Genomic DNA, 27,729 nt, shown 5'->3' with positions numbered 1-27,729 from the left:
ACCTTTATCCGAATTGAAACCTAAGAGTTGGTAAGATGAAGGTGAACTCTGGAGCTGTTCAAATGCATATGTGGCTGCAAATGGACCAGAGATTGCTCCAAAAGCAGGACGTAGAACAGATGGACTGTTTTTTCAAAGGTTTCAGTCATTTAGCCTGTGCAGTGTGAACGAGAACTTTACCAGCTGAAAATGGAACAAATGGTGAAATTTTGGTCCCCAATCGAACCGAATTCACCGGACTATCAAGTGTGTAAACACCCGAAAGCACATCAGTCAAAATCAGACTTGTGGGTCAAATTTGGCATGCAGTGCAACTATATTTTCCCCCTCAAGATAAATTCAAATATCAGATTACTCTGCTGTTGTGTTGGCGTGCCAATCAAGACAATCCCTCCCAAAAAGGTGGAAAACAGAAGCTTTCTGGACAGGCAGGAAACATGATACTTGTTCACAATCGTACCACATAGACCTTGTAAGAGTAAGAAAATATGACATTTCTCAAAAAATATCAAGGTTGGCCTCTGACTTAGTCTTTAATTTTGGCCAAATGAACAATTGAGTTAAACTCCTGATCTAAAAAAATTGGCAGTCTCTGTGCACTACAATCTTATGAAATGTTATAGTAGAAAACTACATGTCAAGATGGCTAAAAGGCTGGATTTTTTTCTTTTTATTGCCTCCCTGCAACAGAAGCTGTATTTATTTAAAGGCTTCTTACACATCTCTACCAGGGGAGCTTTCACATTCACACTTTAGTACTAAAAAAACTCCACAAAATCCCTACATTAGGAGAAGCAGGAGAGCTCAGGGTCAGCAGACATTTCTCAGTCATGTGAAAACAGATGTGGTCCATTAGTGCATGTTAGGGGGATGAGAGTGGCAGGCTGGAACATGCATGCTTAGGGTGATGCAGCTCGAGGGGAGGCTGCATTCAAGTGAACGAAGAGGCACAAGCTCAAGCTAAGGGATGCATCCCTGCTTTGTTGATGCATAGGAGCTTTTTTTTCAGCTGCCACACCCGTTTTATTGTTGCTGCTGTAGGTTTTAGACTCAAACCTCTTTGAAATCCAAATGGAATAAAGTCTTGATTTGGGTCAAAACATCAGCAGACAGGGTGGGCTTCTTGTGCTTATTGTGTTAGTGGCTAAACTCATTCGCTGTGCTCGCATAGGTGGATGTGAATAGGTATTATGTTACCAAGGCGACAGGGACTGAGCGTGTGCCTTTTTCCTACTGTTTCACTTGCACAGAAGCACTGCAAGCAACAGAACCACTCATTTCAAAACAACAAAGGACATAAGCATGGAGTATAAAGCAAACTGCGAGGCTGAAAACAAAAAGGCAAACATGCCAAGACACTCAATCAGCTTTATGACACCAGGGTCACTTCAGGACAAAGACAAGATCTGTTTGCAGAGAGTCGATGGGATGGTACAGACTCAGATCACTATATGGCTCTGCACTTGTTTTAGAGGCATTTATATTCACCTAAATAATAATAACAGGCATCATAAAACCACAAATACAGTTGGTATTGTGTTTTTTGTAGCTATGTAATATTTTATTATGAATAAAGTGCAGAGCCAGGGGTTAGCATCCTGCTAAAAGCACCAGTTTATTCAGTTCCAAAGAGAAGTTAGCTTCCATTCAAGTGACACTGTGCCATCTTTAAAAAAACAGCAGGAAAACGTAGTAGTGAAGTTCTGTACCAGCCCTCGATCTCTCTGAAATCGCAGACACCGCCTGGTTTTTCCAGACGTGCCGTGTTTATTCTACAATAGTGGATTTGTACTCACCCCGTTCCACTCCACGCCCATACTCACTTCCTCGCCAGTCTCAGAGCCGCTCTCGTACTTAACGCTGGTCAGGCTGTCTCTGCTCCTCCGCCTCTCACCGTCTGTATCTTTCAGGATCTCCACCACACGCGTTTGGTGGATGGGGTCGATGCCCTGCAGAGGTATAAAACCTAATTAGATCAAGCTGCATATGCAGACATTAGCTTGTGTAAATTCGTGAGAGTAGAAGGTTTTATGGGGGGAATTAAGGTGATTTCACATTTCCTGTCCGTCCATCACGTTTTTAGCGACAAACAAGTATCTTAGATGATTGTGAGATGGGAGTGATGTTAGATGGAAGAGGTGGAAGCTCTATGGGAGCCAAGAGAGATGAACCACTTACTGTGTTGCTCTGGATCCATAGCAATGCAGGGAAAGGGAAAGAAATACAATGAGATTTGCTTTCCTAAATAAAAAAAACAGGAACCGTCATGCAGAACAGGGCCGTTTCTATTTAGCAGATGTCGCTGACCTGCTTGCGAGACCTCACAGCACACTCCTCCAGTGTCTCCGCTGCCTCTAGTTTGCCCTGGCGGCGGTACAGAGCACCGAGGTTCCTCAGGGTAGTGTTCACTGTAGGGCTGCATGGAGAGAGACGGAAAGTTACTCATAAAGGTCACAAGAGTAAATACTGATGCAAAAGGGACAAAGGAGAAAATGCAATAAAGATGGCATTAAAAATTTCCGCTGAATCAAAAGTTGACCTAAATTTAGATCCTTTATGGCTGAGTCATAAAACACGGTTATCGGCGTCACCTGTTGACTTTGCAGGCCTTGTACCAGCCTCCGTACTCTCCATATGGGGTGTTGTCTCTGTGTTTGCTCTGGAAGTAATTCAGTGAGCAAAAGAGAAAGAAAAACTGGTGTTTAGACCTAATAAGCAGCATTTTTATATGTTTATACAGTTGTGTCTGACACATAGTTTAAAAAGAGGAATATTTTAATCTTCCTGGTAGGACTGGGCGATATGGTTTAAAAACAAAATCTCTGATTTGTTTTGTATCAAATATGATTTCTGATTTTAGTGCATTTTTTTTCTTTTCTTTTCGAAAAAAGAAACTGCAAATGACATAAAATGTTTTCAAAAAGTAGCTCTTATTGCAATCATTCCCTCTCTCAGTATTAAGGCCAGGCTACATGGATTTTTGTTTAATTACGAAAATATAGTCGCATTATTAGCAGAATAAAGATGTAATTTTACCAGAAGAATGTCTTAAAATTACAAGAAGTAATTTTAATGAGAAAAAAAGTTTTGATAAATTGGTTTATTTTTTATTATGTAGTTCTCACAAAATAATGACTTTATTCTTTATTATTTTGACTTTATTATATAATTTATTATAGTTTAGTATTATATAGTTTTTACAGAGTTGGCTTGAATTAAAAATCCAAAAAGATAGAAGCTGTAAAAAAAAAAAAAAAAAACGCAAACAAGATGGCGGTCTTGGATGTGCTGACATCACCCTGAACTATGGAAACACAAAAAGTGCATTGGTGGGAAAAGAAAAAAAAAATCCAGATTTTACAAAATCTAAATCTTCAAAATCCCAAAATTAGATAAAATCAATTTATCGCCCAGCCCTACATTCAGAAGGAAATCTTGATGACTTTTTTAGGGAGGTTTTCTCACCTTGCTCATCTCCTCTCTTTCTTCTGCATGCATCCAGATGGGCTTGTTCTCAGCTGCAGGCAGACAGGAGAGAGCGTCTACATACTGTACAACTGGGATGCAACAAACCGTCTAAATCTGGACTCAAACACTTTGTGATGCATTTATTTTTATTCATGTTCGAATTGAGCAGAGCTTACAGTTCCGTAAGTGAAGAAAAACAGGATATTAAAACAGAAAACAGTGGAGCTTATCTATTAAAATGAATAGTGCAATAAAACTAAACAAATATTTTTTGGTGATGACATAAATGTAAAAACAGGAATAAAAAAGTCTTGGAAATCTTTTGTATTCATGGGATATTTTTGGAAAGTTGCAGGTTTATGAAAGTATACTTAGAAAATAAACCACATGAACTCCCTTGTGAAAGTTTTTGTACCATTAAATGACCATAAAACTGAGTATCAGGGTTCTTATACACCGTGTTCCAAATTATTATGCAAATTGGATTTAAGTACAAGTCAGAAGTTTGAAAGAAAAACTGCAGTAATATAACTTTTTGACATCATAAAATATACAAGCCTTTTCTTATAAATATGTGAAATCAATCTCAAAATGTACTCGTCCATGGCCAGTTCTATTTTTTCATCTACAATGACTTGTATACTCCATCATAGTTATCCAGTACCATGTGTCATAGGTCATGCATCACATAAAATCTCAATAAAATAAAAGGAAATGTGTTGTTCAGGAAGTATGAATGCTTTTTGCAAGGCAGTGAATGAAGGGAATGAATCCGACATTCTTCAAGTTTTGCCACTTTATCCTTGAACTTCCAGACTGAAAAGATGGTGTGACAATGTTGCTGAATGCTGCATGAAAAAGACTTCTTAGGAGAATGAAACAGGCTTTTTCTAAAGAGCCAAAGAAAGAAGATTAAAGATTTCTGATTTCTTTTCAAAGAGTTTGTCCTTCAAACAAGCAAACTCTTGGTTTTCCCTGAGTGATTCTGAAAAGTTTAGGTTGCTTAAGTGGCAACCTGCTTAGAAAGTGATCCACTTTCTGACCATCTGTCCTTTATTGATTTGATTTAACGTAGTGCATTTATTCTAACTAAAATCTCCAACAGAACAGCCTCAGTGTGAGCTTCAGCGTCCATCATGGGCTCTTACCATCAACCGATCCAAACTCTTTCTCATGAGCACGGGTCAGGATCTCTTTGTACAGAATCTCAGCCTCTTTGTATTTCCCCTGTTTGAGGAAGCAGGAAGCCTGACAGAGAAACAGATGAGAAGATACATTTAAAGATGAATGCTATTGACTCTAAAACCTCCTGAGGAGAAAAATCCATCTGCATATCAGTCACGCAAGAACAATACTGCAGCACACAGCAAAAATCCAACTTCTTATGCTGACAGAGAAAACTGTGCTTAACTGAAGTCAAGGACTCAATTAGTGAAAGAAATGAGCTGGATACATGTTGATCAAAGTGGAAACTTTGCAGGCAGAATTCAATTTGTAAAGGTTTATTCCTCTGCAGAGTTCAACCTCAGAACAGAGAAAAAGAAAATCAAAATTTCTTCAGAACACAAAGTTCTGGAGAACTTTGTGTTCTTCAAAGTTTTGTTCTGTTTCAAGGTAAAGTCTGTTTCACTTTACCTTGAAACAGACTGAGTGTTTATCTCGCTCAACATGAGCCGAGTAATAAACAGAGCTTTCAAACCAAAAGGAGAGATGTTGTGTTTCTCACCAGGTTGTTCTTGGTTTTGGCCACATTGGGATCATCTGGACCCAGTCGGCACTCGTAGATCTCCAGGGCGCGGCAGTAGTAATACTCCACCTCCTCATATTTGCCCTGGTTCTGGCACAGCAGAGCCAGGTTGTTCAGTTGCTTGGCCACATCTGGGTGGTCCTTCCCTAGAACCTGACGGCAATCCAGAATGAAATCTTTTAAATTAACTTCTTACTTTATCTTTGTGCTCCCACAAATCAGCTGGTGACTGGGACTAGCAGATTTTAGGCCAAGATCCAGAAATATATATAAAAAAAAAAAAATAAAATAAAAATCCCTCTTCACTGTTGAGACTGTTACTGAGCTGTTTTCAGTATGAATATGTTTAAAACAAAATTAGTGGAACCACAGAGATCATGAGACGCTATTGAAACGGAAACCATCTCTACAAGACCTCAACATATGTCTTTTGTTTGTTCAGGCTGAAGAAAACTGGGAGAGAGCAAAACATAGAGCAGACAACAGGAAGACTGAATGTATTGCAGCAAAGTTGATATATTTTAACCTCCATCTGGCAGGAAACATTCTGGATTTAAAGACACGTTGGCACCTTTTGGGAGTAATGATCCCATTTCTTTTTTGCAATTGTTTTTGTGATTTTTTTTGCAATCGATTGTTGCTACATTAGAAATATTTTCACAATTTTTTCCTCATTAAACCCATTCCAAAATCTACATACAGAAGAAAAAAATTGAGAATAAAAATAATAAACAGACAGGGCACAAAAACAATCTTTATTACTGGCCATCTCTATCACACATTATAACCTGACATTGGCTACAGCAGTGCAGTAGTAGTAGTAGAAGAAATACGTCTGCAAGTGAGAGTTAGCAGTCATTGAAATATTTGTGACATTTTTTTTGCAAAAATTTGCAACAAATTCACAATAACAATTTAGCATAAAAAGAAATGATCTGTTGATTTTGCAGAAATTTCCATGATCGTAGATCAGAACATAAAGAGAAATTAGAAGCTGCTAAAATTGAAGTTGGGAGATCAGAACTTGGTCACGAACTCTGATTGGAGCCTCTCTGCCTCATTGCTGTTGGCTGCTATGTTATCTCTAACTTTGTTGTTGCACATCCTGATGCCGTTTCACATTATCTGCTACAAGAACACAGAATACGTAGCAAACAGCTGGCTGATAAAGTGTAAACAGGACAGGGCTTTCAGGCTAAGAGATAATGTTCGTATCTCCTGAGTTCAATAATTGGTCGTGTCTCTAATCTGTCTCCTGTCTCGCTTCCCCTGTGTCTGGTATCCATTTCCAGCTGCGCTCTCAATTAAAACCCACAACTCCTCCTCCGACCAGGGAAAAGCCCCCGGTAGAAACTTTACACTAAATCTAAGAAAATCATTTCTCTTTTCTCTATTCATAGCTGATGCCCCTGAGGTGAGATCCTCCTGCGCAGTGGACGGCGGCGCTGAAGCAGTCCAGGGATGAGACCTACCTTTTCTCTGATCTCCAGGGCTCTCTTACAGAGAGGCTCGGCTTCCTTGTACTTCCCTCTTTTTCCATACAACACGGCCAGGTTGTTCAGTGTTGCAGCAACCTGGACACAAACACAGACAGACAGCATAATTAGAGCTCTCTCTTGCTTTTGTACCCACTTCACTTCAGGGCTTTTTCCACTGTAGTCCTGAGAGTGAATTAACTCTTTCACAGTAAGAAGGTCAGTAAAGCTTTCCTACAGCTCAAACCTCTGAGGTGGTTAACACATCTTATCAAAAAGCAATGAATTCATGAAGTGCAGAGCTACAGCACTGTGTTTTATCAGCTTACTTTGACATCTCACAAGTGTTTCTGCAGAAAGCTATAAAATCATTTCTAAAATTCATCACAAAGAAATTGCTTACCTTGCTTCTTAAATTTTCTAATTCTTACTTTAACAGATGCAACTTGATAAAAAGGAATATTGTAGAAATTTTAAAACAACCCAGTAATTCAGTTAAAATAGTAAAACTCGTATAAATTCATAACACAAAAGCATTTATTTCAAACCATAATTTAGATGACAATGGCTCACTGCTTATAAAAACCCAAAATTCAGTTTCACTGAAAATTTTAAGATTACAAACACCAATAAAAACAAATTTTAATAAATAAATCTTATGTTCTTTTTTTCTTCTATTGTTTTGTTGAACAAGCACACCATAAAATAGAAATTACATGACATTAAACTTGGCTTCTACCACATTTCTTCCATCCACTTAACTTTCAATTAATATGCTTGGAAACGATGGGAATCACTGAACAAGACAACACAGAAATATTATGACATTTATGTATTAAAATATTTTTCCTTGCTGTCCTTGCCATCCACTCAACTTTCCATTAATATGGGTAGATACAGCACTCTAAAACAGCCAGTTTTTTTAGAAGTGATTTTTTGTGACTTATCCTCCTTATCTCTATACAGTCAGCAACTTTCCCTATGACTGTAAGCCATAACATGGTCTTAACCTAACACTTGTGTATTTGAATCAGTTTTCTCTTCTAAGTTAGCTATAAAGGCATGATTTTAGAAATTAACAGATATAAACGCTTGAATTTTTTCACTGTGTGTGTAATTAATCTATCTATATTAGGGCTCTGCAACTCCAGTTTTGAGTATTTCTATCCCGTAACTTCTCTGCTCCAGTAGACCTGATCAAACGATGGTAGACAGACTACAGAGCTGGTTTTTACATCCCTATCCACCAGTTACATAAACTAAACAAAATGAAGTAACAGATGGCTGTGAGCATGCTGCCATGACAACCGGATGCTTACAGCTGGGTGGTCTTTGCCCAGGGTTTTCTCACGGATGGATAGGGCATCATTGAGCAGATGGGCTGCCTCTTTGTATTTGTTTTGATCCCTGGATGATTGGAAAAACACAACATGATCAGAGAAATAAAACAAAAACAAAACTTGACCTTAAAGAGAAGTTTTCAATGTTTATGGTTTTTTTCCACTTGTACCTGTAGACCAAAGCCAGGATGTTGAGCATGGTGGCGACATCAGGGTGGTCATGTCCAGAGGTTTTCTCCAGGTCCTCCAGAGCCTGCTTGCAGAGGGGCACGGCCACCTCATAGCGGCCCTGAGAGGCGTACTGGATCACCAGGTTGTGCAGGGTCCTCAGGCGGGCCGGGATCTCATAGCCGCCCTGCTGGGCCGCAGCCACAGCGGCGCTGTTGTGTTGATGCTGCACTGTGGGAGGAAAACCCAAAAAATTACAACAATGAGTCACTAGAATGTTACTGAGAAAAATCTGGTAATAAAAAAAATAAAGCAACTTTTTGAAAACATATTCCGTCATTTCTCATTTCTTTTTTAGAAAAGATACTTTCCGTCAAAAAAGACAGAAAGTGTCTGTCTTTTTAAAATTAAAATTGGAAATCAGATCTGGTGTTTCAAAAATCGGATGTTTTATTTTTAAGCCATATTGCCCAATTCTACTTATCACCGTGAAGTTTAATGTTTTTATCTCAAAGACCAACACCAAGTAGAGAATAATTGCAAAGCAAAATTAACTGTTAAATCCAAAATGTATGCCCTCCATCCCTATTCAAACCCCATAAAATTACCCCTACATAAAATACGGAGCAACTAATTGGTTTCAGAGATTAACTAGTCGGTATTCATTCCAGAATACCAGTGAAGTAAAAACATGTTCTGTTTTTACTTACTTCCTTGACCCTGCTCCTCTTCATCGTTAGGAAAGAGGTCATCCAGATTGTCCTTTGGCGTTTCTCTGTCTTTCTCCTCCTGCTGGTAAAATGAAACCGAGCCATCAGACACTCCTTCAGACGTCACGGATAAAAAAAAAAAAGTCAGGCTTGAAATAAAATCTGACAACTAAAAGGAGCTGTACAGAAAATAAAACTCAAATCCTAGACAATACGGTAATTTAGGTAAATTAGGAAACACTCTTCATTGATTAAAAGTGGTTGTTACATCAAACAAATGTAAATATTGAACTTGTAAGACGAAAGCACTTTCAAAATTGACAGAAAGTATCAAATGTTTCTATTTGTTACTTCCTGAAAGTGGAAACTGGAGGCGGTGGATAAAGTTCTTCCAGCCAATAGTGTTCAGAATGATTTAAAGGCTAAAGACTGCAGCTTCTAATCTAGCCCAACAACAGAGTCCCTCAGGCTCCAAGCAGGAAGAGTTTCTGCTGATTTAAGCGAAGCGGTTTGTAAATAAAAACCAATACAGCCTCGTTTTGGGACAGAGACTGTAGTAAGAAAATGCAGCGACTCGTTCTTCTTCACCCATCAATAAAGACTCTAATGTAGCTCATTCCTGGAACAATGGGATCTCTTACTCTGCAAACAGCAGCAGCAGTATTTTTGTCTTCAGTGACAAGATGCAGTCATGGAAACTTCACCAACGTAGAAATAAAAAAAACTCCTGGATCAGGTAACAACAAAATTCTATATATTTAGGCAACATTGAAGTCATAGTAATTTAACACAACTACTGAGTTATGAGTTAGGAGACACTGTATTTAAAGAAAAATAGTGTTTTCCTTAAAAGCACAAAGACATTGATTGTAAACTAGAACAAAAGTTCTGCACAAATTAGTTTGTATGTGTTACATCTTAAAAAAAGCTCCAGTTCACCTGGTATTAGCCAGTAAAGTCAGACTGGTGCACCTCCAGGGCTCACATTTACAGATAATCTGTGCTTCTCCTTATTCTCCAATTTCGCTTCGTTTTTGTATGCGTTGATACAAAGCAATTTGTTTAGTCCTAATGCTCATTCTGTGTTGTTTTGAAATAAAATTTATATTTGACCATAACAAGAAATTTTTTCTGTTCAGATATGCAGCGCAGTATCACTACAAATTGTAAAAAAAAATTTATCATGGCTTTCAGAGACCGTTTCAGTTCTTTAAAGCTAATTGACGAGAGCAAAGTCAACTTTCTTTCACTTCTCTGGCCGACAGAGAAGTTAAGAGTCCAACATGAAGCTAAATATTTTCACAATAAATGCCAAGAAAACTGGAAAGAAAAAAACAACATAGTTGAATGAAAGGCTTTACTTACGGTGGGTGAGACGTCTTCATCATACTTTTTGAGCTGGTTCATAAACTCTAGGTGCTTCTTCTCTTCCTCCAGCTGGGCCACACTCTGCTCACTCTTCTGCAGCTTCTGCTGGGTGTTGGCCAGCTCGTCCCGCAGCCATTGGTTCTCCTGGCAAAGCCTCCTGACCTGAGCACGCAGCTTCTGCTTCTCCGACTCCACCGCATTCAGGTGATTGGACAGAGCCATCATCACCTGGGTTGGAGACAGCGTCGAAGAGTGGGGACATTTAGCAGGACAGTGGAAGGGGACAAGAGTGAAAAGTACAAATCTGGTCAGATTCAGAGTGAATCACGATCAGCATGCAGCCTCAGTATAGAATGAGGAAGCTGTGTGGAGGAAAAAATACACTGAACAGAAGTCTATCGTTTCTTTTCCTCTTCTTGCCTTACCTGGGCTTCTCCCAGTCCCAGCTCGATCATCTCCACCGACTTGCGGAGTAAGTTGGACTTCTCATGGACTAAGTTGGCCTCTTCATCCTTCTTTAGGCACTTGATGGTCTCCAGCAGGCTGTGGAGGATGGAGTTGTGCTCGTTCTTCAGGGCCTCCAGGCCTTGGATCACCAGCTTGGTGTTGGAAATGATCTCCTCCTGGGAAAGCTTCTCCAGCTTCTCCTCCCGCGGATACATCATAGTTGACATGTTCTCTGGAGCTCAGGGAAACCTGAGTGAGAAGAAAACAGGAAAAACACGGTAAAGGGTGCAGCACAAAAACAAATACACAAACAATATTCAAAGGTGACCCATTATGCTTCCTTGAACAGATTAGGATAGGTCTATGGACTATTCAAGAAATATCCATCACATTTTTTACATAAAATTATTCTTAGATATCGAGATGCTAGTCTGATCAATTCTGCCTATTTTGGATTCCTTTCAGAAATAGCCATTTTAGGTCTTCTTGTCACTTTAAATCCCAAAAAAGTTTCTGCTGGCCACGCCCCCAACTCAACGTTTACACTTGCACGTGAAGATGACTGCGCAACTATCAGTGATCGCATAGTTACTCTGAAAAAGTAACTTTAATCAGATTACTGATTATGTCTTGAAAAGGTAACTTAGCTAGATTACTAACTACTTGATTTGGAAAGTAACTAAGTAACATGAAAAGTAACTTTTTTGGTTACTTTCAGCAGCTGCTAACAACAACGCTCTGCCACTTGTGAAAATTACATTGAGCTTTGCCAATACTTAATTGTAAGCTATTTTATAATGGTAACATCAACTGTTCATTACGGATCATCCGGGAACAGATGGATCTGGAGGGCCTGACTAAAACTATTTGGAGGTCAGAAACATTCTGGGGTTTATTATGAGTCTCTGCTTATTTCCAAGCCCAAAGGAGAAACTTCATGTTCAAAATCGACCCCCAAAGCGCAGCCCACAACTCTTTAAATTTCCAAGAAAAAAAAAAAAAACCTGAAAAAAAACCCCCAGCAGTCTTAGATAAGTTTGATAATAATGGAACTTGGCGACAGAAACTCAAAATAGTTCTTGTTTTTCCACTAACAAAATGCGTATCTCCCTCCCCCTTCCATTATTTACATTTCTGTCGCTGCTCACATTATCGCATCGAAATGGCGATGACTCCCTAAGATGCGTAGAGAAAATAAAATTAAATTCCAAAAGAAAATAGTAACGCACAGTAATGCAAAGTGATTTCGATAAGTAACTGTAGTCTGACTACTGGATTTGAAATAGCAACGCGTTAGATTACTCGTTACTGAAAAAAGTGGTCGGACGTCAGTAACACGTTACAAAGTAACACATTACTGTGCATCTTTGAAAAGCATTGCACTTTCAAAGATGAAAAAGTGCAATGCTTTTTCATCCTTGTTGAGCGTACAGGAGATACACCCAACAAGTACCTGTTGGTTTCTTTATGGTAAGTCAACAACAAAATTCTTGTCTTTTCAGCGGCCATTGTACATCACATACAGCAGTAAAACTGACTAGACGGGCTGGAACTCAGCTTGGGTTAGTAGGTAATGGCGCAGTGCCCGTTGATGGTAACTCAACATTTGAGAGGTTTTTGAAACAGCTCATTTTCCAGACACAATTAACTCAGTCAAAAAAACAGCTTGTTGTTTTTTTACGCATTAAAGCCCCGAATGAAAGAATAAAAATGTGAATTGTTGCATAATCGATCCCCCTTTAAAATTTACGGTTTGAATTAAGGTCAATATGAAGGCTGCAGAATGGTGAAAAACATGCCATTATCCTCACACACAATGTGACCAGGATCTTCTGTGCCAAGGGAACTAGAGATTTTCGTCACAGCGACAGTACAGGTGTGTCAGCTGATTTTCTCAACTCCTGTGAGGCTTTTAAATTGTTTTTCTTTGAGACCAGCAATGAGACTGTTGGAAAAGCTGAAGCTCCTGAAGCTGCAGAACTGCGATGAGTCATCAACAAACCAAATAGGCTAACTGATTGAAGAGGAGGAAGAGCAGTTTATTTGACCGAGACACTTTAAAAAGATTATTGAAACAATTCCTGTAAAAAACAGTTAACATTTTATGTTACAGCAGCACTCTAAATGGGAAGATACTTTTTATAAGGAGAAAACCTAGTAGTGGTAACAAGCAGACATTTTACTGCTCCAAAAGAAAGTAATGTATCTTATGCAGATCTTTTAGAATAGCTAAAACAACCTTTTATCCTTCACCAATAGCAACCTTGGCATAAATGCTTTAATTAGTCTAAAAATAAGAGTGTTGACTTAATCTGGCAATATGTGAAACCATCTCATATTTTACATTTCTTAATTAACCAACTTAGTTGTACATTCTTCTGTTCTGGAGTATTTGTTTTTAAATCTAAACAGTATTTATGTTGAAATTTTGTCTTTACTGTACAGTATTTTATTCTTTATTGTGTTTTATATACATTTTATGTTCTTTGTGTGAGTGACTGTCATTTAGCTGCTGTTGCACAGAAATTTCTCCATTGTGGGGCAATAAAGAATAAACATGTGCAACCAAGACAAAATTTAAAAGGAGAAGCTAAAATATAAATGTTGCTCATCATGATGATCTTTCAATGACTCAGCTTCGCTCGGGTGACGCAGAAACTCACAACACAGAACCTGAGAGCAGAGTTAATCTAGCTTTTGTAAAGTGAAAGTCATTAATTTCTTCAATAAATTGATGCAGCTTTGATTTCAAATATCTTTTGCAGATGTTTCTTTTCATTTGCATGACATGAAATAGGATCTCTGTGCATGTGTGTGTGTGTGTGTGTGTGTGTGTGTGTTTCTCTTTCCATCAGTGCCAACCGACACCATCTCATTTTTGAGCTCTGGGAATCAGATCGTTCTCAAGCAGAGAGCTTATCTAATCACTAAATGTGAGACACACAGTTGGTCAGCATTTCTTACAGGCAGGAAACTCATCTGCATATATTGGGAGTGAAACTCTATAAGCAGGGAAATTAAAGCAAATATACATGATTTGTGTATTTGATATCTGTGTGGGTTGAGTAAAGGGCCACACCCTCAGAAAAACAGATGCGATCCGTTGGGATTTGACATCTAAAACAAGCTGAGGCTCGGAGTGAAGCTGCAGCATCCAAACACAACCAGCCACGAACGACTGCAGCTGCAAGATGACAAACGGTGGAAAACATGACAAAACGTCCAGCAGCCGGAAAAAAAAAGCACTGTGACTCTGTGACTTAGAGCAATACGGAGTCCAGTAAAAATGTCAGGCATGTAAAGCGTGCATGAAACATGTGACATTTCCCTTGAAGAGTCTGAAGGTTAACCGTGACTCAAAGAGCCACTTTGCTGTCGGAAACACAGTTCGCAGAAAACATCTAAATCCAGCCATACAAGCCTCTTTTACTGCAGAAAACAAAGCTGAATGTTTTACACCAGGGGTCTCAAACTCCAGTCCTCCAGGGCCGCTGTCCTACAGTTTCACAATGTGCCACAGGTACAAAACACTGGAATGAAATGGCTTAATCACCTCCTCCTTGTGTACATCAGTTCTCCGAGCCTTGCTAATGACCTAATTATTCTATTCAGGTGTGCAGGACTAAAAGTTGCAGGACTAAAAGTTGCAGCACTGCGGCCCTCGAGGACTGGAGTTTGAGACCCCTGTTCTACACCTTCAGGGTGATACAGTAAGTAATTAGAATTTATTGCTGAACAGTCAACCAGGAATGAGTCAGGTGGAAGTGATGCTGAGACGGTGTGGGAGGAAATGGAGGGCAATGCCAGCAGCAGGGTCACAGAGAGATCCAAGTTCACTACATCAACAACCACAGAGGATGTAAACAAATCACTTCCTGGGTGATTAATAGTCTGGAAATGTCTTTTAAAACAGTAAAACTGTTTATGTCTTGCCTCCTTGTTGACCGTTCACAGCTGGAAGAAAAAAAAAAAAGATTTAAAAATGGTGTTTAATATTATTCTTAAAATGGAATATCAGCAATAATCTCTTTTTTAAAATCTTCATTAGTGGTTTCCTCTCAGGTTTCACCCGTTTCTTAGACAAAACATCCCTCACTGACAAGATTTTTGCATCTTCTTGTGTCCTGTAATCATGTCTTACTGTGCACGTCAGATCATGTGAACACAAAGTTGTTCATCAAGCTAATTTGTGTCATGATGAATCCCTGACAGGAATGCAGAGCAGCAACTGTGAACAGCTGGTGGTCCGCTGAGAGTTATGCAGCTGTGGCAGTGGTCGCTACCCACAATCCCACTGGTGTCCATTTACTAACAGGTGGAAGGTCAAGGCAAGCCTTAGAGCAGCAGATATTAATGCTAAGTAAACTACCGATGTCGAGTGAAAGATAGCGGCTAATTAACACAAATACATAACAGCTGTCAGGCGAAATCAAGCCAATAAAATAAAAGCTAAACTTTCTGACATACTTAGCAACGTTTCCATTACAAATGTGCGCAAAACTTCTATATTCCGCTGATGTCAAAAACAACATTTTTTTATTAAGTAAGAAATGCAGTTAAAAATCACACATAAATAAGCTTGTTGATGCAATTTAAAAACATACAGGGCCACCCTCCTCCAGCTACTTCCTGTTGTAGTCTTCTTCGTGGTTTGGGTTAATGGCAACATCTGGTTGTTGATTATATGATACACGTCTTGCGGATACCACCTCAAGCTAGCACCAAGATGCTTATTGAAAAATTTGTTCTTTGAAATTGGCCCATCTATTAAATGAATTTATTTTCAAAATGTCAAATTGTGCAATTATTCGCTCAATGGACATGCAGCAACTGTGTCTAGGCCTGAACTCTCTGCTACCCTGAATTAAAACAGGCTGCATCAAATCATTCACTAAAACCACCTTAGTTGTTAAAACCAGAGCATGTATGATATTAAATAAGGTGGCGTTAACCCACTCATCTACCATGCTGCCACACTTTCCACTAATTCCCAAGAAAAAATGGAGGCCACTAAAAGCTTGGCCACTAAAAGAGACCATATTCTGTACAAATGCATGCCTCGATTCAAACAATAGTTTAACATGTTCAGAAGGAAAGTCTCTCCATATGATTGCACAAATGGAATTGGAGACAACCTTAACTACAAACTTCTGAAGTGGATGAACAAACTTTGAGATAGACCATAAACTGAAATGAATAAAATATTCAGAATAATTTGAAGAAGATGTCCTGAAAATAATGGCATAGTGATATTACCTAATATTCAGAAAACATCCAATATTTTTAAGGTAGCTTTATTTTCTGCTTATTATGGTCTAACTATTGATGTTTTGAGCATGAAATGAAAAATTTATCTAAAAATGCACGCTGCATGTTTTTCCAATTCTATCATTATATGTAAATATTTGTGTGCAGAAAAACAAAAATAAACCCTCATGTTGACAGTGAACTGCGCCTAAATAAAAAGAAGAACTTATGAACTGACTTATTAAAAATATGCAGAGCAGAATCAGCTGACAGCCTCATTTCTTTATGCAAATGCTTCAAAAAGAATCAAGATTAACCTGGGTTTGCATAGTGAAATAAATAACAGAGCATTCATTGCTTTCAGCTGCGTTCGTCATATTGACTTTAAAGTAAAGTCAAAATGGATAACAGGAACCAAGCATCTCTCTTATTAGATCTGTCTTCAAAGCTCCAACTTCTCTGAACGCTTCCCTTTGAATGATCAAGAACATTCAGGGATCACACAGCTTGTTACCCTTTAGAGCAACTCAGAGTGTCAGCCTGGCTGTCAGGCACCTGTACGGATGAAAGTACCGACTAAGCAGGGACGCATATTAACTCATAAAGACTTTCATCTCTGCAAAAACACTCCAAACACCTGTTCCAAACTCTTCCTTTACTCACAGCAAGGAAGTTAATGTTTGCAGAGACTTTAAAGACAAGGAACAAAGTCCAAAAGCTACGATGTTTGTACATTAAAGAGGCTGCTGTTCATTTGTCCATTATTAAGGACAAACGAATCTAAAGGATGACTTGAAGAATCAAATCTAAAGTAGGACTTGAAGAATTCAAGAATCAAGAAATAAAAATGAATGGACAAAAAACAGCTGCTGAAATCAGCCAAGAAAAAGCCTTAAGGTTAATTAAAATCCTAGTTTTGTTTTCCAACCTTTTACTTTCCTGACCTCTGGTTTGAAATGAGAAACTCAAGCCGCCATCCATCTTTAGAAACTGACCGGAAATGCTGCTGAAGCACTTGCGCTCAAAGCTAACTGTCAAGTATTTTTAACATGTGAACAGCACAGAATAAAACATGGTGCCAAACAAATGTTGATGCACTTTACGCCAGAGGGAATATTCTGTCTAATTCTTCACAAACTTCCTTTTATTTTTACACTTACAACCTTAATCCATCATTATAAAATATTTCAGACAAAAATCCCCATCAGTGCTGGAAATACTGTAGTCTGAATTGCTTTCACTAAAACATCTATGAACTAACCTTTGTCTCACTGGTGAAGGCCTCATCTGCAGACTGAAGAAAAGGTGAGAAAATTCTGCCCTTTACTCCTGCTAAAATCCAATGAATCTCACTACAAGATGGGAAAAAAATCTGCATGAAACTCACACAAAAGGGAAGGAAACGAGACGGTGATGAGAGGGCTGAATGATGATGCTGCAGAGGAAGACAGGGAGGAGGAGAAAGCGAGCTGCCTGCAGGACGACTGTGACCTTCCCACTGCTTCGTCAGAACGAGCAGCATCAGCTCAGGGTGTGCGTTAGGAGCTGGCCCGCCCTCAGTAGGAGGAAAACAGACGAGCGCAGAGGAGCAGGTTGGGTGGGGGAGGGAGCAATGCAGCTCTCCTCCATGCTCAGACATTATGGAATAACCTCGATGACTCCAAACAGCTCAGGCAAGAGCAAAACTTCACAGCGTTTTCCCTGTTACGGTGGGAAAAAAATGCTAATTTTCTGACATTTTACTGCTGTAAGCATCGCAGGAATCCGCTTTTACGACCCATATGCCATAAACAACATTCACAAAATCACATCGTAAAAACTGGCAATGCAACACTAAACGTTATGGATAGCTTTGATGACTCCACTTGAGAGTTCAAAGGTCATGCAATACAGCACAAAAATTAAAGAAATATGAGTTTCTACACTAGAATTTAGGAATATTTTTTACAATATACGAGTTCTGTCGACGAAAACTTCAAAATATTCTTCTCACAAACTACAAATCATTAAAGAAATAAATATGCTGCAGATTTCATTAAGACAAGATTATCTGTATTTTTCCATCCAAGCTGATCCCTAAACATTTACTGGGAGTGACATTTGTTAAAACAACAACAAAAAAATGCATAAAAGTTGACAGAAAATCAAAAGTTCTGATTAATTTGACTTCAGATTTGAGTTATTTGACCAGATGATCCCAACTGAGGGAGAAATTCCCCCAAATTAATTATCAAGTTGGTTAATTGTTGCAAAATAAATTGCAACAATTAATCACAAGATCTTCTATATCCCTGCAGCTAAAATAGTAAGATCATAGTTACATCTCTGCACACATTATTTGTTTTTAAATAATTAGCTTATTGCCCCACATTGATCAGTTGTCTTCACCTCTATATAATTACCATAAACTCAGCTAATTCCATACCAACTTAGTGATGCTGCTCACAGAGCAAGCATTTTGTTACGTCTTTTTTATGCAGCTAGCAAGTTCAAAATCAAAGCAAAATGCAAAATTTACAAACTCATCTTCATTTAAGCATCAAATCTTTTTTTTAAGCTTAGACAGAAAGTCAATCAAAGCACATGCTAAAAAGCTGCTAATGTGGAATAAAAATATGACGTTTCAATATTTAAAATGCCGATAGAAAGTGATTTATGGCGCGCTATCTTGCTCTCATTTAATTAATAATTATTTTTCTTTATGGTTCTCCATTTAATCTCCAAGACATGAAGAAAAGAGTGCAACAAACTTGTTTGTCTCCATAAAAACGCATTTCCAGACAATCTGACCTCATCATTTCCCTCTAATTCTCGGAAAAACATTGATCCAGCATAATCGGTACCACTGCCAGACACAAAGGAGAGACAGGCGTGCAGGAGGGTGTGGCAGAGCAAGAACTGCCACCATCCACAGTCATCCATCACTCCCGCTGACTTTACCTTTAAACATGTCCGACCGGAGTCCGCCACCAATAGACACCTGGACCCAACATCAGCCTCTACCTTTATGAAATGAGTGACAACTGCACCTCACTACGTTTATTGTTTTATGTTATGTCGAGGTAATTATATATTTACGACTCCGCGCGACACTGACGTGGCAAAAAAGTAATTTTGCATATATAAAATCGCATTAAAGTGAAAACACTTAACTATAATCCGACTCAAACACAACTCTGGACTAAAAACAACAACATAAAGCGTCGTGGATCACAAACGTGGTTTGATTTTGCTGCGTTTAACAATCTTCTTCCCATGTAAAACCCCGCAATACACGCGTAGTTTGCTTCGAAAACGTAAATTTTATTTTTATTTTTTTCTTTGCGAAAAATTGTGTTGTTACAGCAAACTTCACAGACTAAAGTCATCTGATGCGGTTTGCTGCTCCGCTGGTTGCTTGGTTGGCTAACCGGTGGCTAGCTTCACCACTCCCTGGCTATTTGCTGCGACTTCCAGCTGTTTCCAGCGTCAGGTCGACCATTTATGCACAACATGGCTTTCAGGAACGCTCCTCAAGCACTCTCTGAAACAAACACCACACGAGATTTGGATTTCCGTCGTCATATTGTTCTCTTTTCACTTACCGAGAGCTGGGACTGACGGCTAGCTCAGTCCCTTTTCAGATCCAAAATGTCTCCAACGCAGCAAAAATCTCCCACAAGCCTCTGCGGCACATGTTGCTTGCAGTGACGTCATGTCTTGTTTTCTGCCCTGAAACTGTGGAAAAGCCATTCAACAGAGGAGGATTAGCTCAACTAGTGGTAAAAATAAAATAAAATGAAATAAAAAGATTTCTGAAAAAAAAGTCAGAATTTACAATTACATCAATTGAAAGAAAAATCTCAATGACATTTTAGGGAATTCTGGTTCTAATCTCAAAATTCAAATTTTAGTGAAGATAGGCATCTGGAAGTAACTAGCTCCAATGACCTTTTTCTTCTATGTCGACTTTAATTGACTTGTAATGTCTATTAAAGTGCTAAAAACTAAATATTCTGAGATCAAAATCCTGATCAGAAATCTGAGGGGGGAGTCAGAATTCATTTCATCAGTATAAAAGACTAAAATATTTCACCTGTTTATAAACCTCAAGAACACTGCAGGACAGATTAAACACAAAGAAATTTCACATTTTATCCATATTATAATAGCACTTTTAACAACATTGTACTTTATATAATCTTACATGCAATATTCAGTACGGATATAAATAAAGAAAAAACAATCTTCTAAAGTGTTTATCAATGTTCCCAACCTTATAATGGCAGAATAAAATTCATATCATGACATTCTTGTACAGTTAATCCGTTTCAGAGCTTTTTCTGTGGCAGACAAGTAGCTAAGATCAGGATAAAAAATATTTTAGCTCACAGACTTAGAATTGATAAAAAATAAATCATTAAGTTTTAATTTTTGTGATCCTGAAGGTTTGAAGCCCACATCTTCAGGCCGCGACAGAGCAAGACTGCACCCTCGTGGCGGAATGGAAAATTTGCAGCGTTCAGAGAGGATGTGCGCCATTTATTACCCGGCAGGGGAAGCGTGGTTTGCAAACTATTTAAAATAGTGAAACAGTCAGGGCATCATTGCGCTGTAGACTGATTTTAGCGAAGTTTGTGAAAATATCTGATAGAATATTAAACCTTTCAACTTAAGATGTGCATTAACCAGGCGAGGGGCGCCTACAAAAAGTTTTCAAAGCCTCCAATCTTGGGGTGGCATGGCAAGGAACACCGAAAACCAGACATTAGTATATGGTATTTCGATTACCTCCATAGAGGATAAGGATGAAGAGCCAGGACGGAAAGATGGAAATTTATTGTCCATTCAGCAACTCCATTAAAGACAAAAGTTAATAAACAGCAAATCTACAAAGTAGTCATTGCTTCACTTATCAGAATACACCACCCGGCCTTCTCAATGATTAGTTCCTGTCATTGTGAGACCTACTTCATTATTGTTTTTAGAATTATGAATCATTATGAAGTAGTCAGCTCAGATCGCTCTGGATGCCTCCTGTGACTTCCATTTAAGAGGAGAGCTCCTCTCATTCCACTTCTGAGTCACCTCTGCCCGAGTCATCCCTCGGCTGACTAGCAAGGAACCGACCCAAAGCCTCATTAGCAAACTACAGAATAACATAATTCTTGATGTAATAAAGAACATTTATTCCTAGCTGAACAGAAAGCGATATGGATTTGTGACAACATTTCAATTAAATATCTTAAAAACAGAACGTTATGTTCTTCGGCGCTTTTGCATACGTCATCAGTGCGGGACATCATGTGCAGGTCTGTGAAGGACGCCGATCAGAAGTTTGGGATGAAATAATTAAAAAGATTAAAAACATAGGCTGGTTGTTAAGGTTGTTTCGGGTTATGTGTGAGATTTAACTTAAAATCTCGGAGAAATCCAAAAATAAAACAGCAGAAAGCAAGCGGAAGTCAGCCTAATCAGTGTCGGTAAGCTACTAATTCGTCAGTGTTCATGTCATGTACGAAGTTATAATAAAAAGTATTGCCATAACTGATTAGGAATTAAAATAAAAATATTAATTGCTTTCAACGTACTTGTATGATTTTAAAAATATATACAATTACAGTCTTGAAAACCTGATTTAGGATCGTGTTTACGGGAATAATCATGTATTTTAACGAGGTTTGTGATTGAACACACATTCCTTCTCTCTCTCTTTTTTTTCTTTTTGCAGCTGTCATGGCGTTGTCGTGTTTAACCCGAGCTCTGCGCTCTCTGACTCTCTCCCAGCCTACTCTGCTCTCTTCACAAGTAAATAAATACTCCTTCCCTTTTGCATCCAAAGTTAATTTGCAACCAAGCGAGTTGTGCATCTCCTTTTTGTGTTTGTAGGCGCCGGTCGCTCATCTGAAGCTGGGAGCTCTGGTGCCCAGTACAGTCAGCCAGTGCAGAGGCTTCCTGATCACAGCCTCTCTGAAGCAGAACAGGAGGAACTGGAAGCAGATGGATAAGTACACCATAAGGCCAATAGGGATGAAAAAGACTGGAGGGAGAGATCACACAGGTGAGACTGAAGAATGATGTCATCTACACCTTCATGTTCTCTTTCCAGTTTATTCCCTCTTGTTATTTTTTAGCACTTAGGTGATAAATAAAATAGGATGTTTATGTTATCTGAAAAATCTTTACAGTGCTTATGTTTTGATGTAGGATAGGGATCTGCAACATTTACAATCCAATGAACAATTTTTGCCCTCATTCCAGCTAAATAAAGGTTCTTTAGAACAACAAACGTTACATGACATTTTAAAAACTACTAATAAATCTACTACAAGAAATTTGTTGTAATTTTTCAAGAACTACCCTTATTTTATTTTATTGTTAGCCTTAATAAAAAAAAAAGCATAACTATGAATCTTTTCTTGCTATAAACTTCAATATATTTTTGTTTATGATGTGCTGGCATTTGTGGAAAATGAAGAAAAATATAGTTCCCAAACTAATCACTAGTAAAAATTGTTCTGAAAACATTATCTGTAGTTTTATGGTCATTTTGTTGTGAAAATATAATGCAATTATTCCACAAAAGAGCTGCAAAACTGGCAGGAGATTTGAAAGGCTTACCTCGAGTCCTCCAAACTTACTTTAGCATTGTGTACAAAATGCTCAGCCATTTTGTCGTCCGACCGTTGAACCTTCTTAAGAAGGCGTTTGATTGTCCCACGTTTTGTAGTTCTTGTAAATTTCTGAACAGAATTAGTTGAAATTTATGAAGACAGCTTCTTAGAAATGCATTAAAACAGGAACAACTGTCAGACTGTTTTCTAAACTTTAGAGTGATTATTAAAAGAAAACAATTACAAGTTGGAATATCGATTAAACAAGTGATAATATTCGAAGGAGCTTGTTTTTGCTGCACAAGAAAACTCATTCTGAAGCATTATGATCTGTTGTTGGTTGTATATATTGACAAAGTTTCTTGTCAAACGTCTGAACTATTCCTCATATCAGCCTGTGCTAGCAGGCCTGCATCATTCCATTATTTAAGTTTGTAAATCATGTGATTTTTTTGTGTTTTTTTCTGATCATTTATTTACAGGAAAGATTCGAACAAGGGGCATTGGTGGAGGCCACAAACAGAGGTATCGGTGGGTAGACTTCCAGCGATTACGCTATGAACCCAACAAAGAAGATCAGCCTTTTGAAGAGAAGGTTGTCGAAGTGCGCTACGATCCATGCAGGTGAGATCATTTCCTCACATTAAATTTCTGCTTAAAGAAAAAGAGATGAATTTAACTTATTTTTCTGTTTTTGTGTGAAGGTCTGCTGATATTGCTCTGATAGCAGGAGGCAACCGCAAAAGATGGATCATTGCAACAGAGAAAATGCAGGCTGGAGACATCATTAAAACATCGGGTGTCATTGAACGCATGGCAGGTCTGAACCACATCCTCTCAAATTCTTGACATAGTTGAAGACATTTGGTTCATTTCAGGTAATATTAAGTTTTGGAAACTCTTTGCAGTATCAGCAAATGAAGGGGATGCTTACCCACTAGGGGCTCTTCCTGTGGGGACACTAGTGAACAACCTGGAGATTCAGCCAGGAAGAGGATCAGAGTACATACGTGCTGCAGGTATTGAACAATTTGTGTTACATTTTAGTAGCACTGTATAATTTAACCTGTCAATTCCCAGAACCTAAAAGATACTTTTTAGAAGAGTTTTCCAAGTTCAAGGAAAGTAACCCAAGCCTCAAAATCTGACTTGGTACATTTTTGTAAGTAATAATCCACTAAATGAATTCTGAGAAAGCCGGTGAAGTAACATTTGCCGTAATTTCCTCAAACATTCTGGGAAAGTTAAAAAAGTAATTACATTTCTAGTGCATAAGGTTTGATGACTGTTTGAAGTATAAATTAAGTTACAGAAAGTAACATTGATGCCCAAAGAACCTTAAATAAAGTTCTGGGAAAATTAATCAGACTGCAACAGTCAGGTTCAAAATGTTTTCTGGGAAAGTAACTACGTTTCAAAGGAGTTCTAGTACAGTTCAAGGAAGCAACAATTATATTTCAGAATTGTAATGAAAAAACTTCATGAACGTTCGATTAAGTTCACCATAGGTTCTATGAATGTTTAGTGCATTGCATAGAACCTCAGAGTCAGGAGGTTCTATGAATGCTTATTGAAGCTTACAATTAACATACCAAGAGGGACAAGAAAGTAACTAACATTTTGATAGTTTCATTTTGTAACTGTAAAATTAAATGAATGTTCAGGGAAGGTTCTATCAAAGTCCATAAATATTCTGGGTAAATTAAAATTAGGTTTCTGGAAAACTTAAAAACTTTTGCAAAGTTACAGAAAGTAACTATTGGGCTACAAAATAGTTCTGGGTTTTGATTTGTTACCCAGAACTAATAGGTAATATGTTTAAGAAAGGAGCTGGTAGGTTACTAGAAAGTAGAAGCTGCTAGTGCTAGTCAAACTATTAATGATGTCATCTTCAAAGTATCTGAAACCCAACTAGTCATGATTTAAATTAGTTTCATGTCGTTTTCAGGCACAAGTGGTATTTTGCTGCGTAAAGTAAACGGGACCGCAATTGTTCAGCTCCCTTCAAAGCAGCAGGTTCAGGTGAGATGGAACTACAACTTTTTACATAAATTTAGAACAATTTTTGTGACGTTATCAACTGAACGATGCCATTTTGGTACACACAGGTGTTGGAAACCTGTATGGTAACGGTGGGTCGCGTGTCAAACATTGACCACAACAAACGGATCATCGGCAAAGCCGGTCGCAACCGCTGGCTGGGGATCCGCCCGTCCAGCGGCTTGTGGAAGAGGAAAGGAGGCTGGGCAGGACGGAAGATTAAACCGCTGCCTCCGATGAAGAGCTACATTAACCTGCCATTGATCTCCGCCAACTAACACAGAATTACTCTGTTTATGTTTGGTCTGTAGGTGATATTGCTGGAAGAAAAAAACAAACAAAATAAATAAAGACAAGCTGCTTATATGGAAGATTAAAAATTTTATTAAACACAACTGCTTGTGAGAGCATGGAAAGAAAAAAAACAATATAAAAATCCAAAACATATTTACATCTATAATAAAACATGCAGAGTAACCCATATTTTTTTAGTGGTAAATTTAAAAATACTGTCATGTCATCTAAAATAGGGTTTGTGCAAAGACACTGGGTGGTAGTTCAAGTACCAGGAGCAATGAGATGGCATGGCTTAACTGGATTCTGACCTGTTTTGTAAGCATAACACTGATGTTTAGTTTATTTTGCCGAGTTGTGGTAACAGAGGGAGCATGCCTGCTCATTGATCCAGCCTTGTAAAACACCCACATGCTACCTCTAGAATCGGGAGGGAAAAACTGAAGTTAAATACACTAAAATAGGATTATAATTTGTTCATATGTATTAGAAAGGGATTAACCCATGTGGCTGGTTCCCTCAAAACAGTAAAACTGTGAGGAAGTGTCTGGATTTCTGACCAAGAGTCAATACCAACTCCTTCAGTAAGCAGGTTACAGGGAGAGACAGACGACCGGGGGTCCATGGGCTGGTAAAATTAAGTGGCAAAACATCAGGGAACTTTAGCCCATCAACACAAAGAAAACGTCTTTTGACTATACATATAGGTAGTGGTTTCCATTTCAAATATAACATCTGAAACACTTTAAGGTGTGTCCAAATTAGAGTTACTATGCGTATAAAACCACATGAAAGTGCATTACAAAGTGAGGGAAATGTATGAGAAATAACACAACAGTGTTTGCATTGTTGACTTCATAGTTAAGAGTTCTGGAAATATATTTGGCATTCATGTCAAGAAGTAAAAGTTCACTATTTGTGCTTTCAATTTAGTGGTGGGGTGTGGGGATGGTTTGTGATTCACAATAGCATATCATGTAAATATTTATATACAGTAATACAAAAAAAAAAAAGCCATCCTATCAAAGCTTTAAAGTCTTCACTTTATAAAATGCAAACTCAAACAGAAGGCCCTTTGTCCAAAGAAAGGTTTTCCTATTGCGAAAGTTTTCACATAACGCTATTCAGGGAGTACCATCGAACGTTGTAGCACACCAATGCAGACACACAGGCAGTGGACTTGGACATCTGGCCAAACTTTGTAGGATTATCATAACTTTAAAAAGCAACTGAACACTTGCACAGCGCTCAAAACTACAGTCAAAGCATTGTTCAATTCAGAAAAGCTAACTCTTATTTACAGTGCTTCACGTGAACTTGATCACATTTTTGCCACGTCGCAGCTACAAACTTCAGTGCATCCATGTGAGAGACATGGTATTTCTTTGTATTCAAACATCCCTAAATAAAATGCAATGCAATTGGACAAGCTGGAGTTCATGTAGGAAAATCTGTTCAGATTTCATCATGCATTCCAGAAATTTGACATTTATGAAAGAGTGCACAACAGAGCACTCTAGTAAGGGATGTGGGAAACATGAAAGAAGGTTCAAAATGATTGTTTTGGCTTACTGTGAGCACATCATCCCCATTATGACAGCTGGTGGTAGCAGCATTGTACTTTGGGAAGGCTTTTCTTCAACAGGAAAGGAAGGCAGGGGAGGAAGGCTGGTAAAGGCCAAGCTATGACGGTGGCAGAGGGTCACAATCTAGCAAGACAACCCAATTTAGCTACTGTAACCAGGAAATAGATCTTAGCAAATAGTTAAAAGCAAAGGAATCTGAGACAGCTTCCATTAAAATACATTGAAGTTTGTAGTTGCAATGTAGCATAATGCGGAAAAAGTCAGAGTACGAATACTTGGCACTGTATAACTCTCCCTCGCGCAACACTAAACCCCAGATCCTTGCAGTTTTTCTCCAACCAGCCACGGTGGAGTTGTACTCAAAAACACAACTGTAACTGCTAGGTTAGGACATGCACTCATCTAAGTTGACATCTGACCAAATATGGCGTGTTAACACTTATATAAGTCTAAATTAGTAATTCAGTAATATTAATACTGATCTCCACAGGGACCACAGACGCATTAAGTGCACAGTTTCAGTTTTGAGTATCACACAATCTAAATTTTGGCTAAAGAAAGAGCTCTTGTGAACAGTCTGTAAAAACCAACTTTGGCACATCACTGCACAGTCCAGCATTAGCTAAAGTACTTCAGGTTAACTTAGTATATCTAGTCGAACGCAGGGTGGTTATGATTACTAGATAAATGCTTTTACATCCTGAAACATGCCAGAGAAAGCTAAATTGAAACACCTGTCTGGAAACTACAAGGCGAGTTGTTCAGCTGCAACTAAATTTGGCGTTTAGATGTTCAGGGTTGAAATAACATTTTGTTTACCCTCCTTCTAAGTGGTTGTTACTGTACAGTCTGAATGCACTCACCAATCCTGACAGGTTACAAATATAACATAGCTACATTCATCATAGCTACCTTCCAATGTCCTTTTTTTGTCTTGATTTGCTTTAGTGTGCTTCAAAGCAACAAGGCAACAAGAACTTTGCGCTCCTTCCTACTAAAGTTTTTCAAAAAATTAAAGGGACGAGTAAGAAAGCCGAGTTAGAAGAGAAGGATTCCATCTAGATTCACAGCAATATTCCAACTTTCAACAGCAAACACAAACACGGTCTGTAACAATCTCACACACGCCACTGCACGTCACCATCACACTCCTCCATTGTCTATAGAGTAACAATAAATGTAGGATTTCACAGAAATAATAAAATGCTTAACAAAAATCAAAGTGCAAACACAGCTGCCATTACTG

General features: G+C 38.4%; 2 protein-coding genes across 19 annotated transcripts in view; one reads left to right on the top strand and one right to left on the bottom strand.

Moving 5' to 3' along the window:
* The window catches only part of klc1b (kinesin light chain 1b), a 29,825-nt gene extending 10,169 nt beyond the window's left edge, over positions 1-19,656 (bottom strand). For 2 of the 18 annotated variants that reach the window (XM_044137533.1, XM_044137537.1), the window contains exons 1-14: positions 17,358-17,457; positions 10,702-10,972; positions 10,274-10,504; positions 8,909-8,990; positions 8,201-8,429; positions 8,010-8,097; positions 6,688-6,789; positions 5,195-5,368; positions 4,617-4,716; positions 3,466-3,518; positions 2,592-2,659; positions 2,308-2,416; positions 2,179-2,187; positions 1,824-1,949 (exon numbers count right to left, since the gene is read on the bottom strand). In XM_044137533.1, coding sequence (XP_043993468.1) covers positions 1,824-1,949; positions 2,179-2,187; positions 2,308-2,416; positions 2,592-2,659; positions 3,466-3,518; positions 4,617-4,716; positions 5,195-5,368; positions 6,688-6,789; positions 8,010-8,097; positions 8,201-8,429; positions 8,909-8,990; positions 10,274-10,504; positions 10,702-10,950 — 1,620 coding nt within the window. In that variant the 5' untranslated portion in view covers positions 10,951-10,972; positions 17,358-17,457. The other 16 variants (XM_044137525.1, XM_044137523.1, XM_044137527.1 and 13 more) reach the window with 16 other exon arrangements.
* Positions 19,657-21,228: 1,572 nt separating this feature from the next.
* On the top strand, positions 21,229-26,102 carry mrpl2 (mitochondrial ribosomal protein L2). The gene is made up of 8 exons (XM_044135806.1): positions 21,229-21,432; positions 21,681-21,757; positions 21,839-22,010; positions 23,046-23,187; positions 23,268-23,383; positions 23,472-23,582; positions 24,512-24,585; positions 24,672-26,102. Exons 2-8 carry the CDS (start codon positions 21,686-21,688, stop codon positions 24,879-24,881), a joined length of 897 nt encoding a protein of 298 aa, XP_043991741.1. The 5' UTR covers positions 21,229-21,432; positions 21,681-21,685; the 3' UTR covers positions 24,882-26,102.
* The last annotated feature ends 1,627 nt before the right edge of the window (positions 26,103-27,729 follow it).

This window comes from Gambusia affinis, linkage group LG13 (genome assembly GCF_019740435.1).
Source record: "Gambusia affinis linkage group LG13, SWU_Gaff_1.0, whole genome shotgun sequence".
In the NCBI taxonomy this organism is placed as follows: Eukaryota; Metazoa; Chordata; class Actinopteri; order Cyprinodontiformes; family Poeciliidae; genus Gambusia; species Gambusia affinis.
Note: the sequence above shows the minus strand (reverse complement) of the source record. Positions and strands in the feature narration are given on the sequence as shown.